Below are 24,353 nucleotides of genomic sequence, written 5' to 3' on the forward strand. Positions count from 1 at the left end.
AAATGTATATGGGGAAGGGGATGGAAATGAGCCTAGAATTAACAACAGTTGATTATAGTTAAATATTTTAAGAATACCATTGGCATTAAGAAAGGTAAGATACCTGCTGCTTGCAGTCTGAGTACGGAAAGGTCTTAATGGGAAAGAGTTGGGTTTCATGAGCGAGAAAATAAAAGCACATTGAAAAAATGCAGATAAAAGCACAAATGCTCAGCAGGTCAGGAAACATCTGTGGAGTTAGGAACAGAGTTAATTTATGGAATCCATGACATTTCCCAGGTTCTGGTGAAAAGTAGAACTAAGTTTTGATTGCAGATAAGGGAGGCAGAGAGCGCGAAAGGGAAGTTCTGTAGTAGTGTGGAAACTTAGGAAGATTAAATGTCACAAGTGTTGGTGGTAAAGGTGTATCTGGGAGACTGTGAATAAGAGTTGAATGAAATATGAAACAACTGATGAAAGAGAAAAGAATCTGAATGCTGGAATTGAGACAAGATTAGAATGATTGATTATCTGAAGTAGTTAAAGACGATGTTACATCCTGAAAGCTGTAATGTGTTTCAAGGATGGGATGGGATGCTGCTCCTGTAGTTTATATTTGAAGGTGACAAACAGGCAGAAACTTAGGGTCACCCTTGCAGATGAAGCAGAGTTGTTCTGCAAATTAGTCACTCGATCTGTGTTTGGTTTACGCAAAGCAGAGGAGACCATAGGATAAGCACCAAATGCTGAATAATAGAATTTAAATATGGGCCTATCACCTGAAAGATGTGTGAAAGTCTCGTAGGAAGGAAGAAGATGAAAGGGCAGATGTTGCTTTTGGAAAAATTACAGATGAGGAAATGGACATAAAAGCTTATGGTACAGTATATATCGGATTGGAAGCCTTTGGGAGCAGGTGAGGAAAGGCAGACAATGTCACACTGGCCAATGCAGAGGAGTGATTTCCGTCATAGAAGTGGCAAATCCAAGGCCATTTCACATTTTAAACATGATATTCTGCAGATCCTGGAAATCCAGAGTAACACACACACAATGCTGGAGGAACTCAGCCGATCAGGTAGCAACTATGAAAAGGAATAAACAGTCTTGACCTAAACTTAGTTTATTCCCCTCCATTGAAGCTGCCTGGCCTGCTGAGTGCCTCCAGAATTTTGTGTGTTGTTCAGCATTTCACATTTGGTGTTACTTCTAAGGGGGAGCAGACAGTTAAAATTATCTTGGCACCCACTCTGTTCTTATGTTGCTCTCCTACTTCTGTAGTAATGCTCAGTTGTGTTCTCAACCCTTTATCTGAATTACCTATATAGTATCTATTATTGTTCTATAGGGATGCCTCCATGATGGCCATGCGACGTCGCATTCAGGGCCTAACTCCTGAGGAAATAAGAAATATCTCCAAGGATGAATTGCAGATGCCAACAACCATGGAGGACTTTAGAATGGCATTGAGAAAGATTTCAAAGTCCGTTTCTGCTGCAGATCTTGAAAAATATGAGAAATGGATTACTGAGTTTGGTTCCTATTGACCAATATAGATATGTTTTAAATAGTAACAGCTAAATCACAATGTTACCTCCGGTAAGATAGAAGATTTCCTTTTTAGCCACAGGCCAAAAGTAATTGCCTTGAGTGTCCTATTGACAATTATTGCGATTGTGCTCTTGCTGCTTATGTCTTTGACTTTTTACTTTATTGATCTTTTTTATTTAAACCACAGATATCGCAAAACCAAATGTTCTTGGAGAATCTTGCCATCAAGATCTGTCAGAGAATTCTATTTAATTCTAAACTTTGTTTTTCTCCAGCAGTGTTGGTTTGTTTTAGAGAAGTTTTTATTTTACTCTTTACTGTTTCATTTATAACCATGTTAATAAGTGTGTTAATGTAACAATATGGAAGGTTTCACTTTTAACTATACCAGTTAGTGCAGCTCCCTGACACTATCACTATTCACTTTTGAATAGAATTGAATGAAGTAGGAAAAAATAAAATAAAACAGTCATTAAATGGAATTCTTTTGATTATTATCAGATTTTGACAGTGAGCTTCCCTCTTAATCATTTTTGTAATTGTTTAATTTCTAATAAACAAAATCTTTAAAGCACGAATGTTGAACAGCATGCAATGTACCTTAAAGTACAGTGAGGGAAAAAAGGTATCCATTCCTTTTTGTCTTTCCTCCTTCACTTATTAAACTTTCTTTCCTGCCCCTTCATTTTGTCAGATGAAGGACATACACATAAAGGTGGCTTGTAAAATACAGAACAATAATATTAAGGTAAAGGAGAAAATTTGTCCCCATTTTCAGAGATATTTATAATCAGCTAGTTTACATTAATTCCTCCTCTATGCCATCAGTTTTAAAATTGATCTCAAAATATGAATTGAAATGGATTCACTGATTTTAAAGTCATGATTGCATTTTTGCAATCAACACGTGTAGATGGATCATTACTGTTGTTTGAAAGATTGGTTACCCTCTAGCAGTGTTCCTGTTTAGACACTCAGTAGTACTTCTCAGGTATAAAAGGACTCAATTGTTCAATTTTTTTTCTTTTATTCCTTAATTTTTAAAAATGAAAATTTATTTCCTCAGATCATGGGCATTTTATTCAACTGTGTTGCTTGCATGGAGGTCCTACAGGGCACTGGCCTCTCTACCAGCAATAATTACAAGCAATCTATGTATGAACTACACTTTTTATGGGGATTGAAACAACGTGTTGGAAACGGACACGTTGTGAGTTGTTAGTTATAAATAGTAAGTTCATCTTTAAGTTGTCTCAGTTTACCATTTAAGAATTAGCATGTTGTGGCATGTGAAGACAATTTTAGCTGAAAGAACCGTTATATGTCAATAAATGCTTAGACTGGTATCGCCTCTATTCCTGAATTGTTTGTTTTGGGCCTGGTTCATTAGATACAGGCAGCTAATACTGCACTGCACCATGTCCCAGTTGAGCTGTGTACTTTTTTTATAAAACTTCCTTGTTCAAAATATTGAAGTACCAAATGAAGAAATTTTAAGGCTAGTTCTCCCCACTGTTGAGGCACGGCGTTATAGGAGTAAGATGTTGGAAATTGCAATAATTAAGATCTTTAGACATTTTAGTGTCTGCTTCTTTCTGAGTGGGCCTGCATCCTATGGCACAGTAGAGACTACTAGGTTTGTAAAAAAGTTCAGATTATTTTTATCTTGACACTCATACTGGTCTTAGAATCTTCCAATTCTGGAATACTTGTATGTAAAAATGGGAAGAATGCAACATAACTTTTTTTTTGTTCTTTTGCCTTTCTAAGGTTCTGTCAGGCACAAATGTAGCAATTGTTCTTAAGAAAGTATGTCAAGATACCCTGCTCCAGTCAGGGGTCAGAGGTATCTGAAACCAAGCTAAATGTTCCTTTTAGCTGATTTATTTTCTGCACTTAACTTGCATTTATTCAAAGCTAAACTGCGGAAGATTTTCCTTGCATGCACAACCAGACTCCGAGATAATTCCCCAATTACATTTTATAGTCATGAAAAGATATAAGACTATGAAATAATGTATGGAGGTGGTATAAAGTGTAAACTTGGTCATGGTATGTTGAATAAAGTCAGTATTCTGAATTCAAATTACTTACAGAAAATAGTTTGTTCATCTATAATTCTGAGACCTTAATTTTGTTTACCTGCCAGCTGAACAGTTACAATCTGCTAGTCTAATGTAAAATGAATTAAAATGTGTTCTAAAGTAGTGTTTTCAGAATTTTTACAGTTTTAAACATTTATACTTTACTCTGGAAATGCCTTTTACTATTTTAATAAACAGTTTGAAATAAAAATGATAATTTATTATTTAGACTGCACAATTTTTATTTTGAGTTGCATTTTATACTGTCGGCTTACTTTTGGTAACGTAATTACTTTCAGAAGGTGTTTTGATGTTTGTCTTTGGGGTATGAGAACTAACTGTGGCAGTGTTCTGCCTGAATCTTTCTAATAATTACCCTCTTCCTGTGAGCTACCTGCTACTTGTGGAACTACAGTTTCAGAAAATTAAATGTCTCTAAACCAGTCTAACCAAGGTAGATGAGCTGTGATGTCAGTTTGATCAGAGAAATTACTACTATGTTGATGACATAAATTAAGGTGGTTGGCTGGTGAACTCAGCCTAAACTGCTAATATCAAACTCACAGGTACAACGAGCCCCTAGCTGTCTTCTCATCAATGCAAATTCGTGCCTTAAAAAATGGTTTGGCTAGCAAAGGTAAAGGTGGTCTGTGGAGATGCAAGTTTGCACTGCTGGTTGAGATGATCTAGTGAGGGTGTGGCAGTTTTCCTGGATCTCAATGTCTAGTTTAGATCTTGAAATAGTTAACTGTGGATAAAGTGCACAATAGAAATAGGAGTCATATATACTGCACCAGACAGTAAATTTATTTTCATCACCCTTTATCAATACAAAATGTAGATCTAAATCCAATGATTAAAACTCAACTTCAAAGCTATTTAACAACTCCAGGTGGATTACTGACATGGGTCCTTGTTCCTTAAGTGAATTTTGTTGATGCTTCTCATGATTTAACAACATAGCAAGAGAAATAAGCAAATACTCTGCATTAGAAAATAGAAGACTGGAATTGTATCACTTTTATGTACAGTATTTGGTTATCTTCTTAAAGCTGATTTATTGTTCATTAGGCAACAATTATTATACACAGCCCAGAAAGGGATCTGGCACAGTAAAGCCCTAGTATAGGACAGTGGGAAACATTGTAACAGGCTAAGAAAGAACAACAGCATATCAGGACATTGATTACAGGCAATCCCAGGTTCATGACTGTTCAGAGTGGAGTGGCTGCAGTTGGGAAGGGAGTGAGAACTTCGAATATGCATGTCAGGAACTCACAGAACCTCAGATTACATGATGGAAATGCACAAACTCAAACTACCTGACCATCGTCAGGCACTTGAAGAAAGTGACCTTCAGTAGACAGCTTGAGAAGGAGGGCAGCTCCAGCAATGTAGCTACCTGAATGAGCTAGGATGGAGGGGAATGAATATGTTTGTGTTACTCACAGAAGTTCTTCAGGTCTTCCCATTATTTCTGATGCTGAGCCTTTTCACTCTTTCTGTTAATGTTGGTGTTTGTGACAGTCTAGTAGGATGTAGATTTCACATTTAACACTTTCATGGCATGTTGTGGTTCATGCACTGTATTTCTTCTCAACCCCTCTCCCTCACCCACATAAGGGGCAGGCACAGGTAGGACATTGTTAGCTTTCCTCAAATATATAATTGTTCAGCACCTTTATTTTTTGTGATGTACAGGAAATGTTGGAGGACATGGAAATCTTAGCTCAATTGAACAGAAACTAAACTGACTGGCATATGCTTAACATTGCTGCATTAGCACAATGCATCTCATACCTTGTCCATGTTTGATTTGGTACTGGTAAGTAAAATGTAAGTCTTCTAACAATTATGCTGTTTGGCTCTCTTAAATAACCAGCTAATATACCAAATGTAACTTTTCACAAAAGTATAAATTAAAAATACCTTAAACCTACATTGAATCATGGAATTTATAGCACAGAAAGCAATTACTTGGCCCATTTTTGCTATTTAAGTTTCAAAAAGACTTTATACTCCATCCTTCCATTTATCTAATTTCTCAAGTGCTGTTTGCTTCAGCCATTCCTTGTGATGGGAAGAATTGGTTCTTCAAGCCTCAGAAATGGTCACTTTTTCATTGAGAAAATAATTAGTTATAAAATAATCCTAGATACAGTGAAAGGGAGAAATGTTTGGAATAATTGTCTCATTTCCTAAATGACAACATAGCCAGTCCTTTTACGGAGCTAGGGCTGTTCAGAAATTGTCATGAAATCCCAGGATCAGCACCAATTCCCTGAAACAAGTGCCTGTGCCTTCATTATTTAGGAAGGGTGTTTTTTTTTTTTTTTTGTTGCGTGTGAACAAGGAGCTTTCATATTAAAGTGATTGGGGAGCAAAAGAATACTGAAGAGAAACAGCCTATCTCGCCCACAATGTTTCCACACAAGCAAATATTTTTATTCACAAATTGACTGACATGTGCATACCTTGTAATCACTATCCACTTATTTAGAAAATTTGTTACAATTGTTAAGCATAGAACTGTATGTCTCCAATTCTCAAAAATGGGCTTCACAGAGAGTTAATTTCATGAAAGGAACTATATGATGGAAGAGTTCACATCCTTAAAGGGTTTTAGTTAGAGAGAAAAGCTAATGTGCCAGAGTGTCTTGTTGAAAGACTTAAAAGTACCAGATAAATTAAGGGGATTAATGTACTATGTATGCGAGTTTCACTGGGAGAATGGATCTAAAAGAGCAATAGGAGTCAATGTTAGAAGTGAATGACCTCATGGAGGAATATAATGCAGCGTAGAAAAGATTGTATTCCTAGTAGTACCCTTGGTAGTGGGTATTTTTCCAAGAAGAATGCTCAAATATATAGAAGTATGATTAAAAACTCAACAAATACAAAGAATAAGGCTACATTCAATTGCATATAGTACCCAGTCTAATGTGAAAATGAAGATCATTAGTAGAATGCACTGATGCACAGCAATCTTCTGTTCAGTCTTCAGATATTCATAGTCAGTAAAAGCCACTGTTCAAAACAACAGATCAATATGGGTTAAGTGAAAGGAATCTTGTTCAACTAATGTTTCTGTCAAACAAGTAAAACAGCATAATATAGCCTAGTTATAAGTAGGAACCCATTGGTGCGAGATCCATTTTTGAGATCTTAACATCATGCAAGTTTACACTCCCAGTACAAGAATGAGGAAGTACAGCATGAAGAGGTCACCTATTGATATTAATATTTATAGTTGTCCTTTACCCCATGCAGGTGATAAAAGAGTACAGATGTTTAAGTAGGATAATTACTGCAGAAAATTTCTCGTTGGAAATAAACAGTGGGGAATCAAAGAAGAGGGAAATCTGGTTAACATGCCCCTCAGCAACCCCCACCCCCACCCCACAGCAGTCAGCCAGTAATGGAATATCCAGTCCCTCAGTGGAATAGCTGCCTGCAGCTGGCGGTTAAATAAGATAATATCTCCTTTTGCCACATGTGTTGCTAGTGTCATTAGCATGTCCTAAGATTTATCCTGAGGTACCTAACCCATGGATTTTAAAGTAGCATTTTCTTGTGTTTGTGAATTCTCTTCCTACTTCTGTGTAAGGGCTCTCATGTTTCAGGTAGTCAGTGGATAGATTTGTATGACAGGATACAAGGATTTATATGAAAACAATCCATTGGTGCTCATGCCCATCCCAAATGTGTCAGCTAAAGCAACACACATCAAACTTGCTGGTGAACGCAGCAGGCCAGGCAGCATCTCTAGGAAGAGGTACAGTCGACGTTTCGGGCCGAGACCCTTCGTCAGGACTAACTGAAGGAAGAGTTAGTAAGAGATTTGAAAGTGGGAGGGGGAGATCCAAAATGATAGGAGCCAATTTTCCCTTTTGCCGATCACCTGTCCAGCTCCTGGCCCCATCCCCCCACCACCCTGGATCTCCTCCTCCCCCCACCCCCAAATCTCCCAATAGCTCCTCCTTCAGCTAGTCCCGACGAAGGGCCTCAGCCTGAAACGCTGACTGCACCTCTTCCCAGAGACGCCGCCCAGCCCGCTGCATCCACCAGCAACCCTGATGAGTGCAACACACATCAAAGTTGCTGGTGAACGCAGCAGGCCAGGCAGCATCTCCAGGAAGAGGCACAGCCGACGCTCCAGGCCGAGACCCTCCCCGTCAGGACCAACCGAAGGAAGAGTCAGCAAGAGACTTGAAAGTGGGAGGGGGAGATCCAAAACAATAGGAGAAGACAGGAGGGGGAGGGATGGAGCCAAGAGCTGGACAGGTGATTGGCAAAAGGGATATGAGGGGATCAAGGGACAGAAGGTCCGAAGAAAAAGACAAGGGGGGGTGGAACCCAGAGGATGGGCAAGGGTTAGTCAGAAGGACAGAGGGAGAAAAAGGAGAGTGAGAGAAAGAATGTGTGTATATAAATAACGGATGGGGTACGAGGGGGAGGTGGGGCATTAGCAGAAGTTAGAGAAGTGGTGGGGGGAGGATGGGAGGAGGGGGATGGGGCCAGGAGCTGGACAGGTGATTGGCAAAAGGGAAAAGTGGCTCCTATCATTTTGGATCTCCCCCTCCCCCTCTCAAACTCTTACTAGCTCTTCCTTCAGTTAGTCCTGACGAAGGGTCTCGGCCCGAAACGTCGACTGTAGCTCTTCCTAGAGATGCTGCGTTCACCAGCAACTTCAATGTGTGTTGCTTGAATTTCCAGCATCTGCAGAATTCCTGTTGTTTGTGTCAACTGAAGCTCAGTTGCTTACCTGCATCAAGTTGAAAGTCACTTCACCAGTCTGCCGGGTGTCAAAAGACTTAAATGATCCTATATTTTAAAAAATCAGAAATAAATACTGTAGAGATATCATACTATACTTATAACATACATTATTTGTTAATCACAAAATAAAATTAATATTTCTATGCAGTGATCTGAAATACAGTAAAATGTGCTTGAATCTTCATTTGGCTCCTCATGACTGAATTCTAGGATTCTGTTTTGGATTGCAGAGTGGAATACCTCCAAACAGTGTTCTATTTGACCAGACTCAAACATGGTTAAGTTTTAGAACTTAAGATCATTTGTGGTGGTTCAGCATTTTTTTTCTAAAAATAAGAGATGAAGTCGAAGTTCTGTTCCACACTAGTTACAATCTCTGTTCAGTCAATCTCCTCATAGTGCTGTCACATTATTTCTACAGCTGTTTTGAACTGTTTGTGCCAAGGATGTATTTGATAGATCAGTGCTGGAATTATTTGTTCACCTTTCATCACTTCATCACAGAATCTTGCAAAACAAGGCCATTTAAAGCATTGAAAGAACAAGACAACGATACATCTTTTTCCTGCTCTTTCCACCTGGCCATGTCTTTTTTTTCTCTTTCGAAGTTACTACTGAATCTGATGCCACTAATCTATCAGAGAATGGACGGAAATCATTAAAGTTAGCTGCAGAAAGAAAACAAGTTCTTTTTTTGAAAATCTCTATCTTACTAAATCTCCTGCCACTGGGAAGAGCTTTATTCAGTTCAAAAACTGTCAAAAGCCCTCAGAACTTTAACTGTTTCTATTAAATTTACTTTAATCAGTCATGGAGAGATCTAGTACAGGAATAAGACCTTCAGCCCACCAAATCCACACTGACCATCAACCACATTGCTCTAATCCTACATTAAACCTACTTTTATTCTCCCCAACTTCCCTCAATTTTTACCAGGGTCTAGTGTCCAGTAATTTTTCCACTAGTGTCCTGTGTTTTGTAGTATCTCCAGATACATGAACGGGTCAGCATGGATGTGATAGGATGAAAAGCCTATTTCTCTGCTGTACAATTCTGATTTCTGTCTGCACAAGCAAGATTCTTGCTGGGAATGGTGGTTGAGGGAGACTGATTAGGGACACTTACAAAGACTGATTAGGGATTAGAGACTCTTACAAAGGCACATGGATGAAAGAAACATGGAGGGCTATGTGGGAGAAGGGAAGGTTAGATTGTTCAAAGTAAATTTATTATAAAAGTTATTATATTTCACTATATACTAACCTGAGATTAGTTTTCTTGCAAGCATTCACAGTAAGTACAAAGAAACAGAGTGAAAAGGCATACAACAAAGACAAACAATCAATGTACAAAAGATAAATTCTGAAAATACAATAAAGAAAAGAAACAGTAAATATAATAGATATCAAGAACTTGAGTTATAGAATCATTGAAAACTAGTCCACAGCTTGTGGAATCAGTCCAGTGATGGGGCAAGTGAAATAAATATAAATGTAAACACACATACATGCATATACACATACACTGTTTGCACCAAGACATCTCAGAAGACTTTCCAAATTTACACTGTACCTCTATAAAAAGTGATCAGAACAGGTAATTAAAATATGTGACACAAAAGATTTGGTCAAAGGCAGAAACACATTTTCAGTGCTCAGAACTTTGATGTAGATATGCATATATAATACAGCTCAGGCATGTCAAACAATCAAAAAGAAAAAGTTCTAGATGCTGATTCTAATGTCATCGTGTTGAGATTAATATTTGGCATAAACGAGAATTTGAAGTTGGAGAAGTGAAAAGATCCCAGAGAACGAGGAGGATAGAGGAGACTGAACAAAAGCCGTGGTTGGTCACATGGGATTTTAAAGCAAAGCTGATACTTATTAAATCAGTTCCATTGTCGGTCATGGGTTATGGGAAAAAATATTTGGCAAACTAAGCCGTACAATTTTCGACTTGCTGAGGTTTAAGGCAGGCAGATGTGAGGCTGGCAGGAATGGTAATGGAATAATATTTAGTTTGAAAATTTGGAACTACTTGCTGCACATGCTAAGCAGAACACTTGCAATAAACACAGAGCAAATTTAATGTAGGCAATCTCAACCCATGGGAAAAGTGCACTATTAAATGTTCATCACTAGAGAACCTGATTTCCTCTTACGGATAATTCTAGCCAATGTTTATCTTTCAACCAAAGTCAGTAAAAAAAATAAAGTACTTTAAAAAAAACTGGTGCCATGTGTTTCTTGAATGACAACAAAATTGTAGGTATAAAGTGCATTAGGAAAGATCCTTTTTCTCTTAAAAAAAATCAGCAGGATGACACAGGAGATGGCATATTCTATCCAATAGCTTATGAGTTAATACTCACTGAATGCAGTCTCCAACCGAACCATGCAACGAATGTAGTTATCAAAGTCGATTTGTAGGTAAGTATCTTCATATCGGAGGACCAGTAGTTGTAGTAATTGGTTGTTGAGGTGAAACCCTGAAGAGCAACAAGAAAGTGGAGTTGGATTGAGATGTCCAGGGATTGCCAGGAATACCAAGAGCTGTTCTGTCTTCTATTCCGGTGTCATTGTGCCAAAGAGGTTGAGCAGAAACTCAGAAACTGGGCCACCTCATCTTTACTGACTCTGCATTCATCTTGGCTTTCCATTTTACTAGTATCAGTTTACCTTTCAAGGCATTGACTTTGAGTCAAAAATATGTTCACCATTTCAATAAGGCTGACACTGTTATTTCAGAGTCCATTATAACAGTGATAATCTATGTTTAACATGCACAAAACGCTGGAGGAACTCTGCGAGTCAGACAGCAGCTATGGAGGGAAATATGCAGACGACGTTTTGGGCTGAGATCGTTCAGCAAGACTAGAAAGGAAGAGGCCAAATGCCAGAATAAGAAGGTGCACAAAGTGGAAAGTGTAGAAGATGGCAGGTGAAAAGTGAAACCAGGGGAGGGAGAAGGACAGTGGATGGAAGGGGTGAATGCAGTCAGAAGCTGGGAGGTGACAAGTGGAAGAAAGTTTTCAATAAGCAATAATCAGGCTTCGGATAAAGGCGCTGAAGAACATACAGTACGTGATTTTTATCATTGCCAGGGTCAATTCTACCAATACCATTAAAGTGGGAATAACCTTTCTAATCCTACCAGTGCTGGAAATCAATCCCTAGGTCCTATAAGTGCTCAAGTCCACATCAACACACACAAAACACTGGAAGAACTCAGTAAGTCAGGCAGCATCTATGCAGATAGTGAACACTTCTGGCCAAGATGTTTCACATGTCCTGATGAAATGTCTCACCCCAAAATGTTGACTGCTTTTTCCATTCCACAGATGCTGCCTAACTTGCTGAGTTCTCCAGCACTTTGTGTGCATTGCTGTGGATTTCCAGCATCTGCAGAATCCCATGTTTATGATTTGGTGTTCAAATCTACTTTGTTTTATTTCAAGCCCTGAGTATTCCACAAATATGGAACTTATGCACAGGAGAAAGGCATAGCTAACAAAATCATGTTAAGTGGGGTGTTTGCTAACATTAACGGCTATGGTTCAGTTTGTAACAATCTTCTCTGAGTTAGCCTGAAGATGCAAAATCCACTCCTCTAGTTCAAGCTAGGATGATCGGCCAAGACAATACTAAAGGTGTGCTGCGCTGTCACCCTCTGGTGATTTGTAAAGTTACACAGCACCAGAAGGCAAATACCTAGTTCACTTTCTCTGGAGTTGCTGGTGTGCATGAACATGTGTGTGTGTACATACGTGTACATACACACACACACACACACACACATCCTGTGGGCAAGAAACTGAAGAACTGCCCGTATTGTCAGGCATGGCCTGAGCCTTCACTGAGTCCACAGTTCCTTACCAGCATTCCTGATAGCAGATCGAAGCTCATGAGCAGATATGGTCCCTGATTTATCATAGTCACACCTCATGAAAGCACTCTGCAGTGACAACAAAAACATAAAATGAGACCCAGAGGATCAGAGTCAAAAGAGCAGATTTCCTTTTTACTTCATATACCTTCCATGTGCCCAGCCGCTTCCAGAAGATCTTAAATTCTTCAAACCCAAGTCCTCCAGAATCCTCTTTCTGTGATGAAGAAATGGTCAAGGAATATTTTTTGATGTTGTCATTTTTCCCACTTATGCATCTCTCCACGGTAGGCATGAGATAACCAAAAATCCAACTGCCATCTGAACTATTTCCCTGCCCAAACCATGGAGTTTTTCTTGTCTTGCAGACATTTTACAATTACTAAATATTACCAATGGAAATAAAATTACAAACTTTGTGAAGTTGTTTCACACTGGAATACTCTGCATGCTTGATATGCACTCAGTGGCCACTTTATTAGGTACCTCCTGTATGTTTCTTCCCCATTCTGATGTTTGGTCTGAACAACAACTGAACCTCTTGACCCTGTCTGCATGCTTTTATGCTTTGAGTTGCTACCACGTGATTGGATTATTAGATATCTGCATTAACAAGCAGGTGTACAGGTGTACCTAATAAAGTGGCCTCTGAGTGTATTTATTGAGTAGCTCAAAGTAAATTAATTAGTACACATCTGTTACCATATACTCTCTTGAGATTAATTTTCTTGCAGGCATTCATAGGAAAATAAAGAAATACAATAGACTTAATGAAATACTAAACAGACTGACAAACTATGTGCAAAAGAAAATAGATTGTGCACATAAAAAAAAATCCACATTTAAAAAAATATAGGTTTAAAGTGAGTAAAGCAAGGGGCTAAGCACACATTCTTATGGTGCACCTGTACTGAAAGAAAGTGTGGAAATGTTGTTGCCAATCTGTACTGACTGGGGTCTGTCAATGAGGAAATTGACAATCCAGTTGCACAGGGAGGTTCTGGAGTTTAGATGAATTTGAATGCTGAGCTCCAGGCAATGAAGGGCATCCTTCATTGTCCAGCTGTTCCAGAGATGACTGAAGGGACAAAGAAACGGCCTCTACTGTTGGTGTGCTGCGACAGTCGGTAAATTGGATTGAGGTAGGAGTTGGTCTGTTTCATGACCAGCCTCTCAATGCACTTCGTCACAATGGATGCAAGTGCTACTCATATTTCAGTATCACAGCTGAAGGACCCAATGCTTGGTTTCAGTCACTGCCACTATATGTGGTGTAAAAACTCTTGCCCAAGTTGTATTGTTATGGCTTCAATCCCCATTCAAGAGACTTGCCCACTTAATTCTGGCTGGCACTGCTTTGACCTCCTGCAAGTACTTTACATTTCTTAGAGTCATTGAGTCATAAAGAAGTACAGCACAGAAACAGGCCCTTCAGCCCATCTAGTCCATGCTGAAAACATTTAAACTGCCTACTCCCATCGACCTGCACTGGAACCATTGCCTTTCATATCCCTACTATCCACATACCCATCCAAATTTCTCTTAAACATTGAAATAGAGCTCGTATGGACCACTTGTGCTGGCAGCTCATGTTCCCCTTAAACTTCTCACCTTTCAACCTTAACCCATGACTTCTGGTTGTAGTCCCACCCAACCTCGGTAGGTAAAGCCTGCTTGCATTTACCCTACCTATACACCTCAATTTTGCATACCTCTATCAAATCTCCTCTCAGTTTTCTACATTCTAAAGAATATAATCCCAACCTATTCAATCTTTCCTTATAACTAAGGTCCTCCAGACCCAACAACGTCCTTGTAAATTTTCTCTGTACTCTCTCAACCTGGTTTACATCTTTCTTGTAGGTAGGTGACCAAATCTGCACACAATACTCCAAATTAGGCCTCACCACCATCTTCTACAACTTCAACATAACATCCCATTTTCTGTACTCAATACACTGATTTGCGAAGGCCAATGTGCCAAAAGCTTTCTTTATGACCCTCTCTACCTGTGACACTATTTTCAATGAATTATGTTCTTGTATTCCCAGATCCCTTTGTTCTACCACACTCCTCAATGCCCTGCCATTCACTGTGTAAGACCTATCCTGGTTGGTCCTACCAAAATGCAAAACCTCACACTTCTCTGCATTAAATTCCATCTGCCATTTTTCAGCCCATTTTTTCAGCTGATACAGATCTCTCTGCAAACCATGACAGCCTTCCTCACTGTCCACTACACCCCCAATCTTGGTGTCATCTGCAAATTTGCTGATCTAGTTAACCACATCATTGTTATAGTTAACCAGATCATTGATATAGATGACAAACAACAAAGGACCCAGCACCAATCCCTGTGGCATAACAGTCACAGGTCTCCAGTCAGAAAGGCAACCCTCTACTACCACTTTCTGGCTTCTCCCACAAAGCCAATTTCTGATCCAATTACTACCTCATCTTGAATGCCAAGTGACTGAACATTCTTGACCAACCTTGTCAACGTCCTCACTAAAATTCATGTAGACAACATCCATTGCCTTGCCTTCATCCACTTTCCTTGAGCATTCCTTGAAAAATTCTACACAACTGGTTAGACATGACCTACCACGCAAGGTGGTGTACAAGATGCACAGAATTTCCAGATGATTTATTTTTACAAACAAGTGAGAACATAAGAAAATAGGAGCAGGAGTAGGTCTTCTGTCCCCGTTCCCAAAGCCATTAATCCCTCTACCTTCCCTAATTTAACAACAAATATTAATTTAGCCTTTGCGGCAACTCATTTTTTCTAGTTGGGTTTGCAGGAGAAAGTACAGCACAGGATACATTGTAGAGGGACACAATACTGCGACACGTCTCAATGTCGAAGCTCTCAATCCCCAGCTCCTTTTCTGTAAAACAAACAACATTAGTGATCCATCCTGCCCAATACTCAGTACATGCACAAGGTTCCTTGGCATCAGCTTCCGCATTGACCGCTTGAGCCTGCTGTTGGCCAATGGAACTAAAGGGTCACATTGGTTCACAGCCCCTCCTCACATCTTGTTGTGGACTTTAGAAAGGGAATTGGGCCACATCACCTCATCATTTAGTGTGTTAAACCTCCACAGAACAAGATGACGTTCCTTTGACAATGTTGCATGTGGTGAACTTACGTCTTGAAAATGCATGTTCTAAAATGTCTTGCAATTCAAAAGCACTGATTTCCAGATCCTGAAAATGAGAATTAAAAATGTCAAGGAAGGATAGGATTAGGTTGCTGCATGTCAAGGTTCAATAAACCTCTGAGTTTATCATCTCCATCTTCCATTAGGTAGAGCTTGTAGGTTTTAATTTATGCTCGTCACAAACCACTTTCCACCCCTATTCATACACATCTCAGAGACAGCCCACCCACCACTTTACAGTTCAAAAAAATTCTGAACCTCCCTCCCCACTCCTGAAGTTACTTGATCTCATCTTCAACCTTCTTGTCTCCGCTCCTAACGCTCTGAGACCCCACTCCTGCCACTCTGTGCATAAGCCCCTTACACTGTGATTCCACTCCTGAACCTCTGAATCCCCACTTCTGATACCCCGAGCACCCACCCCCCCGACACCCCGTGCCCCCGCTCCCAACACCCAATGCACCCACCCCCTTGACACCCCGTGCCCCCGCTCCCAACACCCTGAGCGCCCCCTGACACTCCAAGCACCCGACCCCCTCGCCAGCCGACACCCTGACATTCTGTGCACCCACTCCCAACACCCCAAGCACCCGTCCCTATGTATTTGAGCTCCCCTGCTGGTCAATATCAGAAAACATGGCTGCTCACCTTCCCTGCGATTTGCTCGAACACAGCCCGGAACTGCTTCTCTTCTGCACTCTCCTCCGCGGGTCTCTGCGTTGGTTTGGGCGGCTGCAACAAAAGGTTTTATTTCATTCTCCGCTCTAATGGAAACACTTCATTTTTCTGCCTTACTTCCTTCAGGACTGATGTCTGCTCAGCCAGGGTGGGGACAGTCTGACTGCCTGACTGAACTGTGGTCACCTCTCCCCTCCTCTGCTCCATGTCCGAACCTCACTGTGAAAACCTGAGCTCACAAGCCTGCGCTGACAGCACTGGCACAGAACATAATCGGCAACTATATTGCTGCTCCTCCCATCCCTCGACAACACCTTCCCAATCCTGGTAAAGTGTGTCCGGGACACAAGAGTAGGTGTGTTCTCCTTGTGGCTGTGGACCAACATGTATCCCTCAACCAACAAAAGAAAATAGGTAAAGGAGACGGCCACTTGGGCCCTCAAGCGTGCACCCACCTGTTCAAGGTGATCTTTGGCCGTTCTGTCCCTAACCTCAAACACTCTTCTGCATCACTTACACAAAATTCAATTCCGCGATTTTTTTTTCCAAAAATAAGTCAACTTCCTCTTTAGTCTCCCCTCAATGGTCCAGACTCCACAATCTCAGGGGAAGGGAAATCCAGAAGTATACCCTGTTGCAGGGATCACCGAAGTAGGACATAGGAGCCATAGCACTATTGTCCACAAAAACCAGCCAATCAGCCCACCTTGTCCACACCAACAATGCTGTCCAACTCTTCCAGTCCCACATCCCCACATCCCACTAAATCTTTCCCATCTGTATGCCTTTTAAATGTTAAATCATTTCAAATGTTAGCTCTGCCTAGACCAGACTTGGAGAATTGTGTTCAGTTCTGGTTGCCCTGTTAGAGGAAGGATGTGGAAGCTTTAGAGATAATGCAGAGGAGATTTACCAGGATGCTGTCTGGATTGGAGAGCATGTCTTATGAGGATAGGTAGAGTGAGCTAAGGCTTTTCTCTTTGGAGCAAAGGAGGATGAAAGCTGACTTTGTAGAGGTGTACAAGATTATAAAAGGCACAGAAAGAATGGACAACCTGTACCTTTTCCCCAGGGCAGAAATGGCTAAAACAAAGAGGATATAGGGGAAGGTCAGAGGTAGGCTTTTTACACAGAACATGGTAGGTAGGTGGAACTCACTGCCCAGTTGGTGGGGGTGGCAGATACATTAGGGCATTTAAGAGCCTCCTAACTTAAGAGCACATGGATGAAAGGAAGCCGGAGGACTACGTGGAAGGGAAGGATTAGATTGATCTAGGAGTAGGGTAAAGGGTTGACACAGCATCAAGGGCCTGTACTGTGCTCTACTGTTCTTAGTTCTAAATGTTGTAACTGAACCCACTTCAACCACTTTCCAGACACCCACCACCTCCTGATCACCTGCAAGTTTTTTTTCTGATCGTTGTCAGACTGGTGTTTGTGTCAGTTTGTTGCTGTTTTGCTATGGAGCCACTCTACTCTAAGATGTTCATCCCAATATACTTCCCTTCTTGCTTTCAGCTGCAGACCACTACAGGATGATCTGAGCTCACAATCTTGTTTATCGTTCCCTCCAAGGCTCTGCATAGGAGAGGCAGAGGCCAGACAGAGGTAATCCAGATTTTACTCCCACAGTGACAAGTGCGTTGGTCACTGGACTATTTAGTTGACTGGTCATGAGTGAGAGGTGGGCTGGTGATGCAAGTTGCAACTGTGACCAAACACAGACCATTGGTCAAATTCAACTGCAATAAAGGAAGAAATGGTGTACCCTTCCCATACCTGTTCAGGGTGGAAGATAAAATGGGACGTGTGTGGCCCCTTCAAACTGGAAATTCCCTCAGGAAAGGTGAGTAAAAATCTCACACGTGATATAGGATATTCAGCTCAGAGACAGGCTGATCAGCCCCACCTGTTCCTGTTGGCATTTATGCTTCACGTAACATTCTACCCGTCTCCCCTCTGTTGGATTGTTGGACTCAGAGGACATAGACCAGTACAGCACAGGCACAGGCCCTTCAGCCCACAGTGTTGCAATGAACTCAATGAAAACTCAATGCATTCAATGGGCTGAATGGCCTAATTCTCCTCCCATGTATTATGAGTTAGGGTTTGGAATTGTTATTTTTGGTTTTTTTCTTGTAGTTTAACTTTCCTATGCTCATTACAGTTTTATATAATCATCAATATAAATGTAATTGTTCAGTAAATTTTCTAGTAATTGTGGTATAGCTGATTCTATATTTTCTAGAAGCTTCTCAACTTTTCTGCAACAGGTGTCACGCCACTTGATCTGACTATTTCAAGGGTTAATTGATGTCACTGGAATGTTATCATCTGTAGTCTGTGTACGAGAAGTCCTCAACTCCTTTTTCTTCACCTGATGTTCTCAGGGAAAAGTATGGAAAAAATGTGGCAAATGTTCAGGGGATATTCCAGCATCTGCAGAATTCCTGTTGTCTAAGTTTTCAAGAATCTGATTTGTTGGATACTATTTTAAATATGAATCCTTCAGTGAGAGGTTCCATTGGTAGAATTTATAATTTACTTTTACTAAAAAAAGATAACCTCTCACTAAAGATTAAACAAGATTGGGAGAGAGAACTTAATATGACCTTTATTAATGAAGATTGGTTGCGAGTTTTGAAAATGATCAATTCTTCTTCGATATGTGCCAATTATTATTTACTTCAATTTTAAATTGTTCATCGTTTTTATTTAACAAAGAAGAGACTATCCGAAATATTTCCTAACATAGACAATTACTGTGATAGGTATAAAAATGAAGTAGCCACATTGTCACATATGTTCTGGTCATGTTCTTCATTAAAATCTTTTTGAAAATCTTTATTTTCTACAATTTCTAAAGCTCTGAAAATTAATTTACAACCTAATACATGTGTGTCTTATTTGGAATAGTTCTGCATCATATTCAGGGTATTTCATCTTCAGACCAACATGTAATTGCATTTGTCACATTGTTGGCAAGAAGGGCTATTTTATTGAAATGGAAAGATACCTCTGTCCCTCCATTAATTCAATGGTTTTCTCAAGTAATGTTATGTCATAGCTTGGAAAAAATTAGAAGTAGAACTTTAGATCCTCGATTCGATTTTGAGAGAAGGTGGGGGTCTTTTGCCAAGTATTATCATTTAATTTGAATTAATTTATATGGTTTCCTTTCAAACCTATTTTATATAAATGTGAATTGGCGGTTGATGATTTTTCTTCTATAATATATATATATATATATATATATATATATATAAGAAATTCAAATTCAAATCCTTCCCCATCTTTCATTCTTCAATCCTGACGAAGGGTTCCGGCCCGAAACGTCGACTCATCATTTCTAACTGATGCTGCACAACCTGCTGAGTTTACCCCAAGTTGGATAATTTGCCGAGACTGGATGAGATGTACCCCAGGCTACTGTGGGGGGTGAGGGAGGAGATTGCTGGGCCTCTGGCGATGATCTTTACATCATCAATGGGGACGGGAGAGGTTCTGGAGGATTGGAGGGTTGCAGATGTTTTTCCTTTATTCAAGAAAGGGAGTAGACATAGTTCAGGAAATTATAGACCAGTGAGTCTTACCTCAGTGGTTGGTAAGTTAATCAAGAAGATCCTGAGAGGCAGGATTTATGAACATTTGGAGAGGTATAATATGATTAGGAATAGTCAGCATGGCTTTGTCAAGGGCAGGTCATGCCTTACGAGCCTGATTGAATTTTTTGAGGATGTGACTAAACACATTGATGAAGGAAGAGCAGTAGATGTAGTGTATATGGATTTCAGCAAGGCATTTGATAAGGTACCCCATGCAAGGCTTATTGAGAAAGAGGACAGGCTTGCCCACAGAAGGAAAAGAGTGGTTGTAGATGGGTCATATTCTGCATGGAGGTCGGTCACCAGTGGTGTGCCTCAGGGATCTGTTCTGGAACCCCTACTCTTCGTGATTTTTATAAATGATCTGGATGAGGAAGTGGAGGGATGGGTTAGTAAGTTTGCTGAAGACACAAAGGCTGGAGGTGTTGTGGATAGTGTGGAGGGCTGTCAGAGGTTACAGTGGGACACTGAAAGGATGCAAAACTGGGCTGAAATGGAGTTCAACCCAGATAAGTGTGAGGCAGTTCATTTTGGTAGGTCAAATATGATGGCAGAATATAGTATTAATGGTAAGACTCTTGGCAGTGTGCAGGTTCAGAGGGATCTTGGGGTCCGAGTCCATAGGACACTCAAAGCAGCTGCGCAGGTTGACTCTGTGGTTAAGAAGGCATACAGTGTATTGTATTAGCCTTCATCAATCATGGAATTGAATTTAGGAGCCAAGAGGTAATGTTACAGCTATATAGGACCCTGGTCAGACCCCACTTGGAGTACTGTGCTCAGTTCTAGTCGCCTCACTACAGGAAGGAAGTGGAAGCTGTAGAAAGGGTGCAGAGGAGATTTACAAGGATGTTGCCTGGATTGGGGAACATGCCCTATGTTGAATGAATTTGGCCTTTTCTCCTTGGAGCGACAGAGGATGAGAGGTGACCTGATAGAGGTGCATAAAATGATGAGAATCATTGATTGTGTGGATAGTCAGAGGCTTTTTCCCAGGGCTGAAATGGTTGCCACAAGAGGACACAGGTTTATGATGCTGGGGAGCAGGTACAGAAGAGATGTCAGGGGTAAGTTTTTTTTACTCAGAGAGTGGAGGGTGCATGGAATGGGCTGCCAGCAACGGTGGTGGAGGCGGATATGGTCTTTTAAGAGACTTTTGGATAGGTACATGGATCTTAGAAAAATAGAGGGCTATAGGTAAGTCTAGTAATTTCTAAGGTACGGACATGTTCGGCACAACTTTGTGGGCCGAAGGGCCTGTATTGTGCTGTAGGTTTTCTATGTTTCCTCTTCTTTCTTCATTCCTTGTTTTTGTAACGTTTAATAAAATAGCTGTAATCACCAAGTTTTATGCTTCCTTCTTGACTTCCAAAAAACCTCTGGGTCAATATCACCAGATCCAACATCTCAACTAAATCTATCCCCTCCTCCCTCAGGTGTTTGTTCAGCCTTCTCCTGAAGGTGCCCATGTTGTTCGTCTCAACTAATTTCTGTGGTGGTGGCTTCTATAGTTTCACCATTCCTTCAGGAAACCCCTGTGGCAATTCTGAACTTGGGGCTTATTTGCGGAGTTGAGGAATCCTTGGTGGAAGAGCTCAGACAGATACACAGCATGCAACTAGGCAAGTTACTCCACACTCTCACACTGACATCTCTGTGCCAACTGGACACAGCAGACAGCGAGCTCAAGAAATTGGGTGAGACTAGAACTAGAAGCCATGGGTTAAGGGTGAAGAGTGAAATATTTGAGGGGAACCTGAGGGGGATTTCTTTCACTCAGAGGGTGATGAAAATGTGGAATGAGCTGCCAGAGGTGTTGGGTGCAGGTTCAATTGCAACATTTAAGAGAAGTTTGTACAAGTACATGGATGGGAGAGCTATAGAGGGCTATAGTTCAGGTGAGGGTCGATGGCAAATAACAGTTTGGCACAGACTAGACGGGCCAAAGGGCCTGTTTCTTTGCTCTGGTGCTCTATGATTTTATGAATCTAGTGGACTGGCAGGTATCAACATCTTGCTCCAAATGTCGTCCTCCTCTACCAGTAAATTTGACACATCATACTTCTCTAATTAATGCCTAGTCGCATCGATCCCCACCCAGACCACAGCCCTCCATAACCCTACCATCCGTGTACCTATTCAAATTTCTCTTAAATGTTGAAATCAAACCCACATCCACCACTTGCACTCTCACCACCCTGAGAGTGAAGAGTCCCCTCATGTTCCCTTTAAATATTTCACCTTTCAACCTTAATCCATGACCTCTAGTTGTAATCTCACCCAACCTGCTTGCATTTACCTTATCTATACCTCTCATAATTTTATAACAAGTCCCCCCTCATCTCCTACGTTCCAGAAAATAAAGTCCTAACCTATTCAACCTTTCCCCATCACTCAGGTCCCTCAATTCCCAGCAATATCCTCATGAATTTTCTCTGTACTCTTTCAATCTTATCGATCTCTTCCCTGTAAGTAGATGACCAGAATGCAAATTAGGCCTCCCCAGTGTCTTGGTTGAAGTCAACTCAGGGGCTACAACCAAATTCGGCTATACACAAATTTCACAAGAAAAGCAAAACCCCTGCATTGGAAGCACTGATGTGCATTTCAATACAGTGTGAAAACACCACCAACATTTTCTCAATCTACTTGGCCTGAAGTTACAGGACAATGAAGACCCACCTCTGGTAGATCGGCACCAATTTTATCCCCCAGTTCACTGCAAATAAAAACAAATATTAGTCACTTCATAGTAGTTGCAACATACATAGTACAACAAGCAGTACAAATTGAAATTGGAGATGATAAAGGGGAAAAGATACAGAGCTTGGAATCTGCACAAGGGAGGGGCCCCCAACTTTTATTATGCCATGGATCCTTACTATTAACTGAGTGGTCCATGGACCCGTGGTGGGAAACCCTGGTCTGAGGTGAGAAGGTTTTATTCTCTCACTGAGAGCAGTTTAGACAGTGATAATGATTAATAATAATAATAATAATGACAACTGATTTATAGAGCATTTTTCAGCACTTTTCATACAGATGATGTAGTTCAAAGCACTTTGCAATGGGATTAAAGTGCAAACATGAAAACCAAATTTATAAAGTAAAATATTATAAAAGTAAAAATAAGCAAGAAAATAAAAGACAGAAAGATGTTAGTTAAAAGCAAGGTTAAAAAAAATAGGTTTTGAGCTGGCATTTAAAATTATCAACTGAGTCCGCACCCATTTTGGCTTTAGGTACAGTACTAAATTCCACAAGGGAATTCAATGTTGACATCCAAAAGGGAAACAGGATGAACACTGGGAAAGGAAAAAAAAAGCCTGGGTGATTATGTGGAAGAACAGGAGAATGGATCTAACTGGTTCTTTGAAAGAGTTGTCATCATCACAATGGCATAAATCTCTTCTAAATGGAAGGTCATTCTTCTCTCCCACCCATCTGAGATATTTATCAGGAGCTCTGCATACACAGGGCTCTGAGCATTGTCAATGATCTCTCCCATCCATTTCACAATCTCTGACCCCTACCTTCAGGCAGGAGGTACCATAGCATTAGGACAAGGACTGTTAGGATGAGAAACACACATCAAAGTTGCTGATGAATGCAGCAGGCCAGGCAGCATCTCTAGGAAGAGGTACAGTCGACGTTTCAGGCCGAGACCCTTCGTCAGGAAGCCCTGACGTTAGTCCTGACGAAGGGTCTCGGCCTGAAACGTCAACTGTACCTCTTCCTAGAGATGCTGCCTGGCCTGCTGCGTTCACCGGCAACTTTGATGTGTGTAACTTGAATTTCCAGCATCTGCAGAATTCCTGCTGTTTAAGATGAGAAACAGCTTCTTCCCCCAGGCCGTGAGACTACCAAATTCCCTGCCACCACCCAGGTCTCATCACATATGATGCGCCAGTAGCCAGCAGGTTTACTTCAAGGTTCAAAGATCAAAGTATATTTATTATCAAAGTATGTTTGCTATGGACAACCTTGAGGCACATCTCCTTACAGGCAGCTACAAAACAAAGAAACCCCTTAGAGCCCATTATAAAGACACCATCAAACACACGAATATACAAAAAAAAACAAATCGTGCAAACAATAAAGGTAAGCAAATAACATTCGGAACTGCAGTTTGTGAAAGTGAGTTCACAATCACGAAGCCAGTCATCACTGCAGCTAATTCAGGAGCTCATTAGCTGTAGGACACACCTCAGAGACAAGTAAACTTTGCAGGGCAGCAAGCAGCCTGTTCTTCCCCTCTGACCCCAACACCCTGACCTTTCCAATCTGCCCTAGCGCTTAAATCCTCAAACCCTCGGATTGTTCCTCACTTTAGACCCAGGCACTGCTGCTTCAATATACTTCTGGGTCCAGACCCTATCACCTGGATTCAGCCTGTATCTGAGCTTTCCAATTAAACTTGGCAATTTAATCGCTCCCTTTCTCTCCCTGCCAGGCCCCTAGCCCCAACTCTAACCTCCTCATCCCCACAAACCTTGGCCCATACCAGCCCTCTTCTCTCCTTGTCAGATCCCCTCTCTCCTCCAGTCCCCTTTATGGACCTACAGACCCACACACCCTGGCCCCACCAGTCCTCATCACTCTCCCCACCCAGCCCGCCTCTG

General features: G+C 40.9%; 2 protein-coding genes across 2 annotated transcripts in view; one reads left to right on the forward strand and one right to left on the reverse strand.

The window, feature by feature from the left end:
• Positions 1–3,785, forward strand: part of LOC140193610 (katanin p60 ATPase-containing subunit A1-like) — a 37,325-nt gene extending 33,540 nt beyond the window's left edge. The window contains exon 11 of the mRNA XM_072250771.1: positions 1,328–3,785. Within this exon, the coding sequence (XP_072106872.1) occupies positions 1,328–1,526 (199 nt within the window). The 3' untranslated portion in view covers positions 1,527–3,785. The remainder of the gene's footprint in view (positions 1–1,327) is intronic.
• Positions 3,786–4,419: 634 nt separating this feature from the next.
• capn9 (calpain 9) overlaps positions 4,420–24,353 on the reverse strand; it is a 58,268-nt gene continuing 38,334 nt past the window's right edge. Inside the window, exons 12-20 of the mRNA XM_072250782.1 lie at positions 22,414–22,450; positions 16,097–16,180; positions 15,437–15,494; positions 15,108–15,172; positions 12,430–12,498; positions 12,272–12,350; positions 10,768–10,884; positions 8,380–8,438; positions 4,420–6,641 (exon numbers count right to left, since the gene is read on the reverse strand). Of these exons, the coding sequence (XP_072106883.1) occupies positions 6,615–6,641; positions 8,380–8,438; positions 10,768–10,884; positions 12,272–12,350; positions 12,430–12,498; positions 15,108–15,172; positions 15,437–15,494; positions 16,097–16,180; positions 22,414–22,450 (595 nt within the window). The 3' untranslated portion in view covers positions 4,420–6,614. The remainder of the gene's footprint in view (positions 6,642–8,379; positions 8,439–10,767; positions 10,885–12,271; positions 12,351–12,429; positions 12,499–15,107; positions 15,173–15,436; positions 15,495–16,096; positions 16,181–22,413; positions 22,451–24,353) is intronic.

The sequence above is a fragment of the Mobula birostris genome, chromosome 2, assembly GCF_030028105.1.
Source record: "Mobula birostris isolate sMobBir1 chromosome 2, sMobBir1.hap1, whole genome shotgun sequence".
In the NCBI taxonomy this organism is placed as follows: domain Eukaryota; kingdom Metazoa; phylum Chordata; class Chondrichthyes; order Myliobatiformes; family Myliobatidae; genus Mobula; species Mobula birostris.